Source organism: Ischnura elegans, assembly GCF_921293095.1.
Source record: "Ischnura elegans chromosome 13 unlocalized genomic scaffold, ioIscEleg1.1 SUPER_13_unloc_1, whole genome shotgun sequence".
NCBI classification, from domain to species: Eukaryota; Metazoa; Arthropoda; class Insecta; order Odonata; family Coenagrionidae; genus Ischnura; species Ischnura elegans.
Window position 1 is genome coordinate 17,933,949 of NW_025791657.1, and position 14,719 is coordinate 17,948,667.

The following is a 14,719-nucleotide window of genomic DNA, read 5'->3' on the forward strand; positions in this document are numbered from 1 at the left end:
ACAAGAATCTCATGACTACATTGGCCAGCTGAAGTGGTTTCAAGCAAAAGAGGATTTTTTATCATCAAATTAGTTTCTTATTGTTTTCCTTTTATTGAGTGAAGCCCATTATTCTCTCCTAGTTTCATGTGAAAGAAGAGGACGAAGGTAACCTCAGTGAAGGGAATTATCCTGTGCTGTACACATCAGATCCAGCAGGAATTTCAACTGATGTGTCAGATCCAATAGCCACTGATGAATTGGTGAGTTCACTAGTGCCTTGTACAGTTCTATTTTTCTACTGCACAATATCATTCCTTTGTGGAATATTCCCAACACCTCTCAGCAGAAACGGAAACCATTCTCCCTCACCTGATCAATAATGACCAACTACAGAATAATTTCAAGATTGAGTCATTTAAAATTAATTATTCGTAATAATGAATGGTTTTTTTTGCTAAAGTGACACTTCAAATTTGTTTACTAAGCAAGTGAGCACACTATCTTCACATTGGTGAGCAGTTATTGTTCTCTTGATAATATAACAAAGTTTTCACTTCTTTTCATGACAGAGTGGATGTGTGATTAGGAATTGAGAGTTAAGCGGAGTACTGTTGAGTTTGGAACAGTTTAATAGCATGACCATGACATTATGATGCAGCTGCTAGCACGGTCTAACAACATAGCTTGTTCCTTATGAGAGATTGATATTCACAGGAATCAGATCAGATTTGGATATTTTGATGAAAGTGAACAGGAGTTTAACACAAGGACTAGGGATTTGTCCTTCTTTACCACTTTTGCATGGGGTGTTGTACGTTTTGCAATTCAAATGGATTACCAAAAGACGTCAAAAGTTAGTGACATGAACTAATTTTTATATACTTTGACTCAATTTTCTGCTGCTGTTGTTCATAGTCTTGAGACTCTTACACTATGAATTTAATATTTTGCTTCAAGTTAGATATTTATTAGACATTTTTGGACACACTCATCTTATCTTTCATTCCTGACATAAGGCAGGAATACCCATAATTTTGGTAAAATGACTGAACTGAGTCCACATTAGTTTGTTCTATGTTTTTGCCCCTCCTTGGATCTGGTATAGCATTCCATATTCACTAACATTAAATCTGGTGGCTACTTTTTTCGTGCTCCACAAAGTAGGAGCTAGTGTTAGTATCTGAATTATCTCTCCCCGACGGCCTGCTGTCACTAGTTTTTCTTTTAGTAGCCCCACTAGCACATCCATATCACTTGCTTTATCAACAACTTTTGAATCATGCTCTGGAAGGAAATCTTTTTCCAATAATTTGCTAGCCTTTTTGTTCAGAGTAGAAGTTGCAACATTCAGTTACCTTTAGGAGACATTGATTTGCTGTGAGATGCAACTGCATGGAGTTTCAAAGGAGACACATCCATTTCCTTGAACAATGAATCATTTCCTCCAATACTTTTCTTTCGATGAATCTTTGTCGAAATCTACAATGCTATCATCACTGCCAGCAATTGGGATTAGCTCTTAAATGCCACAGTTTTCTTCAATATGTATGGTGTATGTATTTATCCACTTTTTCTCTTCATGAATCACGTATCTTTTGTCCCGGAATTTCTTTAAACAGTTTCTAGTATGCTACTTATCATGAATGAAAATGCTGGTGTTACTTTTTGTAGTGATTTACTCCTTTTTTTCTATGACATCTAAATGGATCACAGCAAATTATTTGATACGTTTTATATTTTTCTAAAAAGTAGGTTTTTTGGTTCTCACTATTACTCAAAAGAAGTCCAGAACTTATTCCATGCCTGAGTTCAATCATTTGTCTTTAAAATGTACTTCATTCTTCAAATTTTAGGAGATTCACTTAGTGAAGCTAGTTTATGGCACTCTGTACCTCTAATTGTAAGTTCTCCTCGACTACAGTTTCCATGTTCTTGATAGTGGGCCATTATAAAGACATCAGCCTGAATGATAAGTCAGTATATGAAAGTGGAAAATTATTGTTAACTGAGATAGAAATAACAAATTTTGTCAAAATATTTTCCTTAAGGTTTACATACCTGATTTATAGAGATGGACACAAATATTAACTACAGCACTAATTGGAAAAAAAACTTGATGTTCACACTGTCAAAGTTGGAGGGCAACTGGGGAAGACAAAGGGCAAACAATAGCTGCATCCTGAGAGAAAACCTACTTTGTACGAATGGTGAAAGTGGCAGGGCTTACTCAGCTCATTTTCGCTTTCTGTTCAATGAACCCTGTTCAGGTCTAAAATATGTGATTACATTGCTGCCATATTCCAATGTAATATGATCTTTTTCCCAGCTCCACTATGAAGTTAAAAAGTAACTTTTCTTCAAAGAAGATACAGCAACAAGTTAATGTCTAATCCTCATTAGAGTAAATGCTTGTCAAGTTTGGACTATGTATCTTCTCACATTATTGTTATAAGTTGCACAACACTCATTGAGTGAAAATTATTCGTGAAGTTTTTGTCTATACAAAATGGAGAAAATTAACTTGTATTCACATGCATCCAGTATTTTGATGTGTTCTATAAAGCAAAAACCAAGGTATCCCCAGCAATGATGGCTAACAAGGGGAATACACGACCTTAGCATCGCCGATCGAGCTCAAATTTTGCGATCCGGTAGTTTATGGGTACAAATGTAATATGCCAAAGCGAGACGACGCACTTCTCGTAAAATTCCGAGAAAAAACCAATTAAAAATCGTAAAAAATGAAGGTACGCTATATAAACTGTTTTGAACGCCTGTGTTAAACCGTAGCCTACGTTATATACAAGGCCGTCCAACGTCGGGAAAAAGCTGGGACAGCGCACGTAGTTGAGTCTTCGGCCGGTAGAGGCGCTCTTTTGAGAACATGAACAGCCCCCTCCAACTCCCGGCCGCTAGGTGGCCCCAAAAGCTCCGTGCGAGGGAATCGCCGATAGATGGTGCTAGTGGGTGTTTGCGCGTCCAGCATTACGAAATTGCATTGAACCAAATACAATTCTTGATCGCTGGAACAACGAATTTAAAATGCCTTTAACTGAATTGAACACTAAGAAGCAATTTAATAGCCTTTTAATTTCATTGACAGCCAGTTAGAAAGTCCATGTACAAAAAACATTGCCTTTAGAAGAAATTGAAAATGAGATGTTGTCGTCTGCTAGCAGTCGTATTTTATTAGCTCTACTTCGTAAAAAAGAAGTTATTTGCGTCCTGATCATCATATATTTATCGCTAACGGCATACTGCCTGACATATAATTATCAAGGTATCGGTCCCCAAAAAAAATTGGCGATACAGACAGTCGAGTCGGCGTTTCCTCCTCCAAGGAACTCCAGCGCAATTATGCTGAATGGGGAAATAAGTTTTGGCTGCAGAAATCTCCTTTAAACTCTCATTAGGTCACCTTAAACAGGCAATCCTAAACTGGTAGCTACGAGGATACGGTTATCTCCGATTCAGAAATTACAAGATCCGCAATGAGAATAACTGGCCCAAAATTAATTACTGAAAGCTTCACATAACGACTCATATTAAGATTAGATTAAGACTTAATGGTTATTCTGAAATGGAAAATGTACGTTTGGGAACCCTAATTAAGACTTTTGGCACAACAAAAACACCTTGCTAAATTCTTAACCCAAGAAAGTCACAGAAATACACATCACAAGATCAACCGAAACAGCAACCGATGTAAAGGAAAAGGGGACGTCTGGGAACGGTAGTTTAAGGAAGTGATTGTTGTTAAATTAAAAATGCATTTATTCATGAAAGCACAAGCACTATCATTAACACTGTACAGGCGAGCTTAAAGGATAAGGGCAAAGGTTGGAAGTGTGAAAAATGTAAATAAATCTCGAAGTTCATGACGATTTGAGGGTTTTCCACGGTTGTGGCAGTATCACTTCCACCAAAAGATCTGGAGATGAATGACCGCCTAGAAATAGAAATTTTTCAAAATTAGGCAAAATTTAAAAAAAATATATTTAAAAAATGAGTTGCAATTCTAGGTCCTATCAGTTATAAATGTGGAATGACAGTACTTTTACCACGAAAAATCTCCACAGTTAGCTAATAATGGTGTTACACGAGGTTATGTCACACCAAAAATGTGAGGCTTTGAGGCACGAGAAAAATATCATAATGAAAGGGTGGGGCCAAATTTTCGATTGCAAATATCAAGAGCTAAATTCATCCTTTCAATTCTTAATATTACCACCATTTACTCTATTCTCATGACTTCCTTTTTTATTACAGATAGTAACACCTGCCCCTTTTCAGCAAAAAATATCCTGACCACATTACTGTTGTTGCACTTTGTTTACAACTACAACAATTTCTAAACTGCAATGCAGCAAATCCACAGAAGTAAAAAAATATGAAATTAATTATATTTCAACATCCGTAGGCGGATCACCGTTAGTCCGTGTATATTATTGTCCGCTAAACAACATCAATACTTGCATAAAATGAGCATGGGTGCAAGCATAACTATCGCTAGGGCGCCATAAATCTTATCCCACCAAATAACAGAAGCTACCATTATAATTTCACTGTCATTAAGTCCTAAAACTAGAGTAGGATGCACATTAACACTTTCACCATGATCATAAAAACATAAATTCACTGCACAACTGTATCTAATAGGAATGAAATAATACAAGTTTTCAATTCGTGGTGGAGCGATATTTTTCCTCCTCTTTCTGTACTGACACAAAATTCTTCACTAAATATCTAAAGCCATCAATTAGTTGCAAAGCGAGCTACGAAACCACCGAGATTATGCAATTGTAATTATGTACAATAACACAATTAGTAAAAACTGATGGAACTATGCCTCCACGGCAACATGGCATGATATTATTTCGGTATTATGTGAAAAACATGAACCATTGATTTCCCGCGAAGATAAAAATAAAAATTTCCGCAAATATATATCGGATGCTTTGCCATATCCTCTTTAAAAACAAGAGAAAGGGCATGCATAGAAGAGTAAACAAAGCCGCCATTGCAGATACTGCAGTATTTCCGCTATCTATTTGCACCGCTAATTTATTCTTAGCGAATAACACATATTTTCAACTAAAAAACGAGGTCACTGAGATCTAAAACCACGAAAGAATTACCAAATTAATGACAACAGAGCCATAAAACTAACATCGGTAACCCACCGCATTTTGAGTACTTACCACTGCTTTGAAAAACCTTTTATTTTCAGCTCAGCATTCCTTCCTGGTTTTCCTGTATCTTGTAGAATTATTAGACACATATCAAAAGCGCGATGCACGAACCATCTTCAAATTTAATAGCTTTTTAGCAATATAACACATCTTCCAAGTGATGAGCTTCGCTGGTTCACCATTGAAATGAATGTAACAGCAACGCGATACTGGGCGCGCGACAGGCTCGCAGCGCCACTCTGTAACGAACTAAAAAAATTGAATAACGTGGGAGGATTTTGGGACCAGCCAACCAGCGGCGTAATAGCCGAGTTGGAGGGGGCTGAACATGAATTACATGAGATCTTACGGGAAATAGCAACGGAACTGATGAAATTACGTTATTTTTATCTTAAGAGAGGCTCTAAATTCTTTCTAATACTTGTAAATCTACATAATACCCAGCAAGACACCTTTAGGGTGTTTGGCAGGGGAAAATAATGAAGTATGAGAAAAAGCGAGGATATTTATTTTAACGAGGTCTCGAGAAAATTAGTCCTAAGGCGATTGATTTTGGGCCCTATTGCAAAACATTTTTCGATGGAAATGATTACTCACTAACCAAAACTTATCAAATATACAAGAATTGCCATGAGAAAAAAATCTCCTGAACCGGGAATCGAACTGCGGTCATACCGCCATGCGCGTCTTTAGGGCAGGATTGAGACTCTTTGTAACCGGTCATGAAGGGGCCAGAACTAGGACTTTTGTCATGGGGTGCAACGATCAGTTTGCCACTATCCCTGCCGTGATCCCTTTCTCTCTTCTACCCCTAAAATATAATACCTCTGTAATCCATTTTTTTATGGTGCGTTAGTTGAAATTACTCGCCGTATGTTTGCTGTGAAGAACTTTTATTAATATTAGTTTAAAATAATTTTTAATTATTTTGGATAACTAATTTAATTATGAAAGTTAAATAACTTTTGTAATAAATGTTTCAAAATTTTCTGCTCCCCTCTCTGAAATCTTCGCCAGAGGCACACGCCCCCCTGCAATGCCCTAGCTCTAGTCTTGGGTTGCGGCTTCATTGAAGTCCTTTTTTCCCGCGTTGACATCCTTGACGAACCACAAGGGTTTAAAATCTAGCAGTGACGGATATAGATCTGCACCAACTAGGTGGGGGGGCCTATCTTCGTGAATTACTATACAACCACGGGAATTTCCCCCTAGGCGAAGAGGGGTTCGGGGATTTTGAAAGTAAGGATTTTCCAGACTCAAAAACGGCTGTTTTAGACTAATTCTTTGATGAAAAAGACACTATATTATGCAGGTGTAGTAGATCGTTTTATAAGTTCCAAAGCGTTAAAATAGGCCCTATAAGGGTAAAAATAATTTGTATTTTGACTCGTTATAGTTGGTAAATTTAGCTATATGCTTTACGTCAAAGTAGTGACATATGAAAATTTCAATTTTTATCTATAGCGTATGTTACGACTCCTAAGCGTCTCCCCTCCCCATAGATCCGCCACTCTCATCTTGTACCATGAGCCTCGGAACAATTGCCATGGGAATCAAAGAAAGTCTGCTCAGTGGCCTGGAAATCCAAGATCACAGCCTCGATTCCCGGTTCAGGGGAATATTTTCTCATGGCAAATTCATGGATATATCACCGCCGTTCACGCAGCAGGTTTCGATATACTACATGACGTACCACTATAAAAGGAAAGAAAGCATACCACAAGAAAAGAAAGCAAGGTGTGACATTGTGAGTTAAAAAACCGCTTTTTCTTGTTTTCGGATTTTGTTATGTAAACTGTCGTACCAATTCGGGGGCGGATCCAGGATTTCTTTCTGGGAGGGGCACAAGCAAGGCCGTATCCAGGATTCATGTGGGGGGGCACATGAATACCTCGTCATACAAAACAAACGAAATGATATTGGGACCGTATTAAAAATCTAGCATATTTTAAAGGTACTGGGGGGGCACGTGCCCCTGTGCCCCCCCCCCCCCCCTGGATCCGCCTATGCGTACCACTCTATGTGTAATGGGTACTCATTGATTGCGTGAATCGTTCAGGGGCAAAGGGGGTCGAACCGATTCTCACCCAATCTCATGTGGAGGGGAGGGGGGTCCTGGCAAGTATCACGTCATTTTTTTCCGCAAGGAACACCGTAAAATTGTAAGAAAATTGGGTGGAATTGAGCAAAACGTGTTCCTCTATTGAACTAGTTAAATTACATTTTTTGTGGGAATTTTCACAGATGGCCAAAGAGTAAACACCAGTATGTTCGAATTGATGAGTGGAAGAAAGGATTCATTTGCGTTCATTCAGAAGACAGTATTCCATTGCGCGCCTTGTGGCCCCATTTCGGCCTCTATTCCTTGGCTACGATTTTAGTCACACCCTTGAGAACATGAGAAATCAGTTTCTTGACCGTAGACTGACATCTGACGGAGTAAACGTTTCCAGTGACTTCGTCAAGTCACTCTACCGACAGCAGGAAAACAATGAAAACATGCCAAGAACTTGAATTTCAAAACTTTCTACCTCTTTGCGATAGAGTAAATGACTGAAGATTGCAAATCACTGTTGCTTATCAGGAAACTCAATGACATTTCTAAGGGCCATGAAACTCCTGCAACGCAACCGGAAGATCTTCTCGAGATATTAAGTAGACTTATTCCAGGTAAGGTTACTGAAAAAGTGTTTGTCGACTGATTAATTATTTGATAGTTAATTAATTATTATTAACAAATTTCCCCAAGTGACCATCGCTTATATATTTGAAATATATATGAGAGAAGCTGCAGTAGCTTTCGTGGCGGGTTACCTAGTCCGAATCGCAGAGGAGAGAACTGAATGTATATGGTGTCTGGAACCTCTCGCCGCATGTCAAAAAAGTGCTCCCTCACTGTTATTAGTGAACCATTTGAATAGACCATAGATAGATCGTTATCCTAGCAAAAAATTTATATATTTCTCAGTGTAAGCAGTGCGCAAACTTGACAGCAAAATTTTATATTCGGGCAATACTCTTTCTGCAACGCCAGCTACTTGAAGAGCAATTACTGACATTCATTTTACCAAGATTTCTGAAGGAATTTGCTTGTTAGCAATGCACAAACCCGGTATTGCTTCGTGTAAAATTAAAAAAAATTTATGAGGCCACTTCTGGACAATTATGCTAAAAAGAAAACGGACACTGTAACAGGACCTGCGTTTAGGAAAATATCACTTTGTCGGAAATGCCTATAATTTTGAAAACATTATTCCGTGAAAAATACCAAAAAATAAAGGCCAAAATTAAATAAATATGGTAAATGCTAGCATAATCACGAAAAGAGAACTAATTTTGACAAAAATCGCGTCTGTTTCAAATGTTCGTCATTCATTCCCATACGAATTTTGTTCTCAAAACAGCGCCAGCGGCGACAACTGGAACTAACTCCAGACATGCTCATTCTGCCCGTTTACAGCTCACGTTGGACGGCCTTGTATATGACGTAGGCTACGGTTAAACAAATGGGCGTCAGCCTAGTGGGTACGGTGTCCGACTGTGGAGGATAGGGTAGCGGGATCGATGCTCGCTCAGGGAACTTTTTTTGTGTTAATTTTTAAGAATTTTATTGTTTAAATTTTTAAAGTTCGTTTTCTTATCTTCGTTACTACTATGGAATATATTTTTAAAAGTTTTTTTTTTAATAATTAAATCAGGAATGGATCAGCTTGGGATTAGGAATTAGGGATGAAGGGTGGATAGAAACCCGTCGGCATTAGCCTGCTCTTAACTCAATTTAGACCAAACGCGACAGCTCTATTCCTTCTAATTATCGAGAAAATGACCTTTTCTCGTGTCCCCGAAAGCAGTTTCGAAGGCAGGCAACCCGCAACAAACCGTCTCATTTTACGCTGTGCATGCGATAAATGACGCGAAATGGAGATGTTTTTCAGTTAAATACGTGTAATGAATGTAAAAGGATGAATCAATTCCTCGGTGTCGATGTCAATTCTGCGGTCCCTCAGGAGGCCCTTAAGTCCCCTACCTCTCTTCTAATTCACTACACTATTATTTCACACACTGCACTACAACTACGCACACTGCACCTACAAATTCGCTTAGATAATTATTGACTTAAGTCGCATTCGACTACTTTATATTCCTGTGCAGCTATATAATATCGCCGTGTGAGCACCAAGCGAGCATAAAGTATCTATTTAATTTTTTTTCATTTTGGGGAGGATCAATCCCCCTTGATCCCTGCCCTTGCTACGGCCTTGCCTGATGAGAATGACTCATTTGTTAATTTTGATGTAGGTGACTTGTTTACCACTTTTACTTTCTGCGCAGATTATCAAAGAGGAGGAGGCAGCTAATGACAGTGCGGGATCTTCTGCTGGCACAAAAGAATGTATTCGAGATGCGATTGAAGAAACTTCACAGTTTGCATGCTCCGTTCAAATGACTGAAATATACATTCCTGTGCAAGACTGCCAATTACCCGTAGCCAATATTGTGGTAAGTTTTATTCTCATCTAGGAGTAGCATGGCCTTTATTTGAGTAAAATTCTTAGTTGTGACAAAATTAGGATTGCATTGAGTGTATGTATGCGTTTGTAAGGGATGTCACCCTGAAATGTGCGAGTTTCTGTTGTGCAACTTTTCCAAATGTACAATATAATACAAAACCATTGAGATCTTTATCGATTTTCATGTAAATCAATCTTTTTTGTACAACATCACTATTCTTCTGACGGAAAAGTGTTTCATTCCATTGAGTACTCCAGTGGTGAACTTTATTTTGTCTACTTTCAAGGTAAAAGTATTTGCTATGTCAGAGAGCCTAAACACGAATCTTTTTCACCTGATTAGATCCTTGTTGTAAAATCCTGCTAATTTTCTCATAGAAAGGTGATGCTTCCTATTACTTTAATTATGTTTTGCTCTGGTTGAAACCTTGCATCTCTATTAATTCCATTCTTTGAGAGTCCAATTCCAATCACCTCTTTGTTGAGCCGATCCCAATATCCATCTGCATAGATGAAAGATATGGCTTCATTAATCAGAATGGCGTAATTGTATGCGATACAGTGGTTGGCTACAGTAGATCCCTCTGGGTATGTAAGTCTAATGCAACGTTTTTGCTCTGACATCTTGGTTTAAATAGTTATTCCAGTTTCACCAATCTGTACGTCTCCACACTCATGAGGCATGTGATAGTAGTCGCCAGAGGTCTTTAACCCTTATATGCATTCGCTGCACCTTAGCGGTGCTCGTGGTTTTAAAATTGGTGTAAAAATTTTCCATTCCGATGGAAAGATGATGATGAAAGATATAGATGTTCAGAGACTCTCGTTAATACGAACAACGTTATTACGAAGTACTCGTTTTTACAAAGAAAATCGTTGGCCTCAACGAAAAGGCCTATCCTAGCTATAGGAAAAGAAACTTTATTACGAAATAATCGTTTTTACGATATTACGAGCCTCAGTCCCGGTCCTGGCGGTTACAAAATGAACTTTATTACGAAGTTCCACGCATAAGCTATGGCATTTAGATCGATATTCACTGCGCTAAGTTTTAATAATCACGCCACGTTTAACTTGTCCTCGTGTACTGTGACCGAGAGTGTCATTTATGGTATTTCTTCACCATTCGCGCAACGTTATACCATAAGCTTCATTCCTGGGGGATCATGGCGACAGACTCATTACAGCTCGTCAATTTGATGTACAGTTAGTGCTCTTCCTACGCACATTCGATTTACGAATTTTCAGGTATGACAGCATTGAAAATTTCAAATTTGGAATTTGGCGCCTTTTGATTTGGCCGTTTTACGCCGTGCGGCGTAGAGGAAATCGTACTCTGGGCATAACTTGAACAAAGTATCATTCATTCCGGTGTGAAGTTACGAACTGACTAGCGTTTCGCCCGTTGTTCCTTGCCGCGGAGAATGATTTTTTCGGCTCCGGCTGCGTTGCACGCCCATTTAGTTCACTTCGTCACAATCGTGAGTTAGCGCATGATTTTTGTGAAGTGTTGCATTGTGCAGGATAACCGTACTCCTCAATGCCTTCCATACAGTACGACCGGTCCGGTGACGGCACAATAGGAGGTGCGGATAACCCTTCGCCAGCACGGTTTGCAGCCAATCGCTGTCCCCCAAACGCACCTCACATTATCGCCTAGTCTTATAACGTTGTCAAATGCAAATAGAGCAGCGAAATTAGCCTGATCCACTAAAACATGCCTTTTCTTCGAATCCCCAAAACAAGTGATTCTTCCGCTGGGTCCTTCACGCTCGTCGTCCTTTTCGTCTCCTTTCTTCACGGAAGCCATTATAGGCGTTTCACTTTCTCGCCTGGCAACGCTGCCCCAACCTAGACTATTCTGCCAGTCATCAGACAACTCTCGGCGGCCGGACCGTGGGTTTATCAACTTAGGAATAAGGTCGTGGATCGCATCGAGTTCGTAAATAGTACTTACTGTATTCGGGAGGATATCAACCCTCGATTACGTCATGCCGCATGCCGAAAATGAAACGAATTTTCCTGTTTATATATATTTCCGCGTAATTCAATCGCATTTATCATCCACGGAGTTTTCGACGATTCCTGAAAGACTCGTTCATACGAACTTCGTTATTACAAATCTCCACATTTTCAGTCCCGTGACTTCGTAATAACGAGAGTACTGTGTTTACCGTTATCAGTAGAAAATTTGTAAATAAACGCTAACTTTGAAAGAAATTAACTAAAAATGAAACACCATCTCTGCGGCACCGTAAATCCAGTGACATAGCTAAATTCGTAAATCCATATGAGGGTTAAACTCTGCACTTTGGCCCCATAGATTTTCAGGATGCATGTGGATTGTCTCAATGTTTCCATTTTTACGAAATGCATGACAATTTACCAGAAATAGTGGAAAGAAATGAAAGAGCGAAAAGAGAATTGGTGTCAAGACCACCAGCATCTTTCGCCAACATTGAGAATGTTGAAACATCTAGGTTGGTGAAGCGGGAAGAACAAAATATACAACCCCTGGGTTGACAGGCAACGATGTTTGCTTGCTGTGGCTGAGTCAGCAAGTGTATCAACCCTTTCACTGCCATCGGGCCGATAAATCTGCCCTCGCTGGTTGAGCGAAAAATGCCAGGGGCCAATTTATCGGCCCTAATGGGGAGCATGCACAATTTAAAAAAAAAAACTGGAATAAAAAGGCCTCTACCTCAAATTTACTTGCCGAAAATTTCGCCTATGAATAATGGTTCTCAGCTGAGTTATGAGTCTTTAAAAATTGATCTGCATCGGCTGCTTGAAAACGCGACGTCATCGGAGCGTCACGGCACGGTATCCACTGATGACACACTGTGGAAGTGTATAGAAAATCGATCTATTTGGGCTCAAATGCAAATTTGGCGAAAATAATTGCTGTTGTAACGACAAAATGCAGACTGTGAATATTTTGGGTTGCCAAGGCGTTGTTGAAATAAATAAAGGGGATTGTTTGGGGAGATTTGGAATGAAAAAAAAATTAGCCACCATAAAGAAATCGAGCGAAAGTAAACTGAGGTATTTTGCTTTCTTAAATCCCTCTTGAGTCAATTTGTCCTTTTAGGAACTACTACACAGCTCGACGAAGATTTTTACTTCGATATCTTGCACTCAAGGCTCTACCACTCTACTCTATTAGCGAAGTGAAAGGTGTACCGTGCGATGAGGTAAGGAGGCGTTTCAGGCCACATGACTTCAAGCGATATTTGAGCATTTTTAATTAGCAATTACTGAGGTTAGCAGAGTACTAGGAGAGTTTTGGCTCATGTATTTGGACTTGTGAGAAAATTTTCTATTCAATGAGACTAACTATCATGATGAACAAATTTCATGCATGTTCCCCATTATTTCACTTTTTTTCCTGATTGTGACCTTTTCAATGGCTGTTATTTATGTAAACCCCCATAATCTATCTATGGTTATAAGAGGAAAATATATCTTAAGAATTGGGAAAAATATCTAGTCGCATTAAGTAAAATTGAGTTGCTGAAAATTTTTAAATCTGAAATGATGCTAATTTCAGAAAATAGCCTTGGCACTCTTTGTAAATCCCACCTGAAATTGGCTGGCAGTAAAAGGGTTCAGGTTGGTCATTAGAATCTCAGGCATACACAGTTTTGACCAGCTCGAGTGGCCTCTGGAATAGGACATGGTTCTATTATTATGGATTAGAGATGTCGTAATTATTATATGGCTTTTATTGAGTGACACTCAACATTCCCTTTTAGTTTAATGAGAAAGAGGGGAATGAAGAGCTCCTCAATGAGGAGAATTATCATGCATTTAACTCACCGAATGCAGTTGGCATTTCAAGTGATTCTGTAGACCCCCTGGAAGTTGATGACGAGGTAAGTGCACTTTTACCATGTTAAGTTTTTCTGTCTCAAAAATTCATTCCTCTCTGGAACTTTCCTGAAGTCATTCAGTAGAAGCATTCAATTTTTGTCTCACATGGTAATGTAAACTGTCCCTTTCGTTCATTACCTACATGTTTGAATTTTGCTCCTGAAAAAGCAGTGAAATCCATTTATTTGCCGATGATAATGTCATAAATATATCAAGCTAGTGTTTGCTCTGACTTTTAAATTCTGCGTTTGGATTTGAATACTGTTTATCTGAGGAGAAAAGGGTGGGGCATAGGAGTTAATCTGAGTAAATCCTACTTAACTCATGGGGCTGGGTCTGTGAAAACTTTGCATGGTTGGCACCTGAAGGAACATGCATCCTTTGCATTCACAGTACCAAGAGCTGACGAGGACCGATGTGAACGGCATATAGAGTTTTGAAGCAGTGGTCGCACTCGAGTGACCATTCAATCCCAAGGGAAAATGGCATAACTTTAGCAATAACTTACCTTCTCCTCCATTTTGCTGAAGCTTCGTTGGTGTGCATTATCAAACTTATTGTTTCAAAATGATAATTTCATTCTTCTCTTAATACCTCCAGCTATTATTGGCCACACCAACATTACTTACCATAACCTGGTGGTAGCATTAAAAGATACTGTTATTGATACAAAAATATTATTTCGGTAACCCGTGGACAAAGTCTTTGTGCAACTATACAAGCTTCGGCAGTTAGCCTGGAAAAATCAGGATCCAATATCTACTTCGAGTTTTTATTCTCAACCATTTGTAAAAAGACTCACAACAAAATAAAACAACAAACCCTTGACTACAAAAAAGTACTTAGATACTTTTTCTGTTAATAAAAAAATGGCATTGTCCGCAAATATACAAAATTATACATTTCATATAAATCTTAACAGTTATATGTATAGGTAACCAATCGGGTAGTTTCCTTCATCATAGAAAACGAAAGGCATTGATGCGATTCATTACCCACCATTAGTGAATCTATAATATATACAACCCGATGTGTGACAGATAGCTCACTGACTGATTCACGTATACAAATTCCCGACCACTTCCGGACGTGCTGGGAAGACGAAATTTTTACACGTCGTGGAGAAAAAATATTCATCGGGGGGAAAAGTCCGAAAACTCG

At 38.9% G+C, this 14,719-nt stretch overlaps 1 protein-coding gene across 1 annotated transcript in view; it reads left to right on the plus strand.

The window, feature by feature from the left end:
- Positions 1-213: 213 nt before the first annotated feature.
- LOC124172566 overlaps positions 214-14,719 on the plus strand; it is a 28,243-nt gene continuing 13,737 nt past the window's right edge. The window contains exons 1-3 of the mRNA XM_046552008.1: positions 214-242; positions 9,507-9,674; positions 13,441-13,560. Coding sequence (XP_046407964.1) covers positions 9,618-9,674; positions 13,441-13,560 — 177 coding nt within the window. The 5' untranslated portion in view covers positions 214-242; positions 9,507-9,617. The remainder of the gene's footprint in view (positions 243-9,506; positions 9,675-13,440; positions 13,561-14,719) is intronic.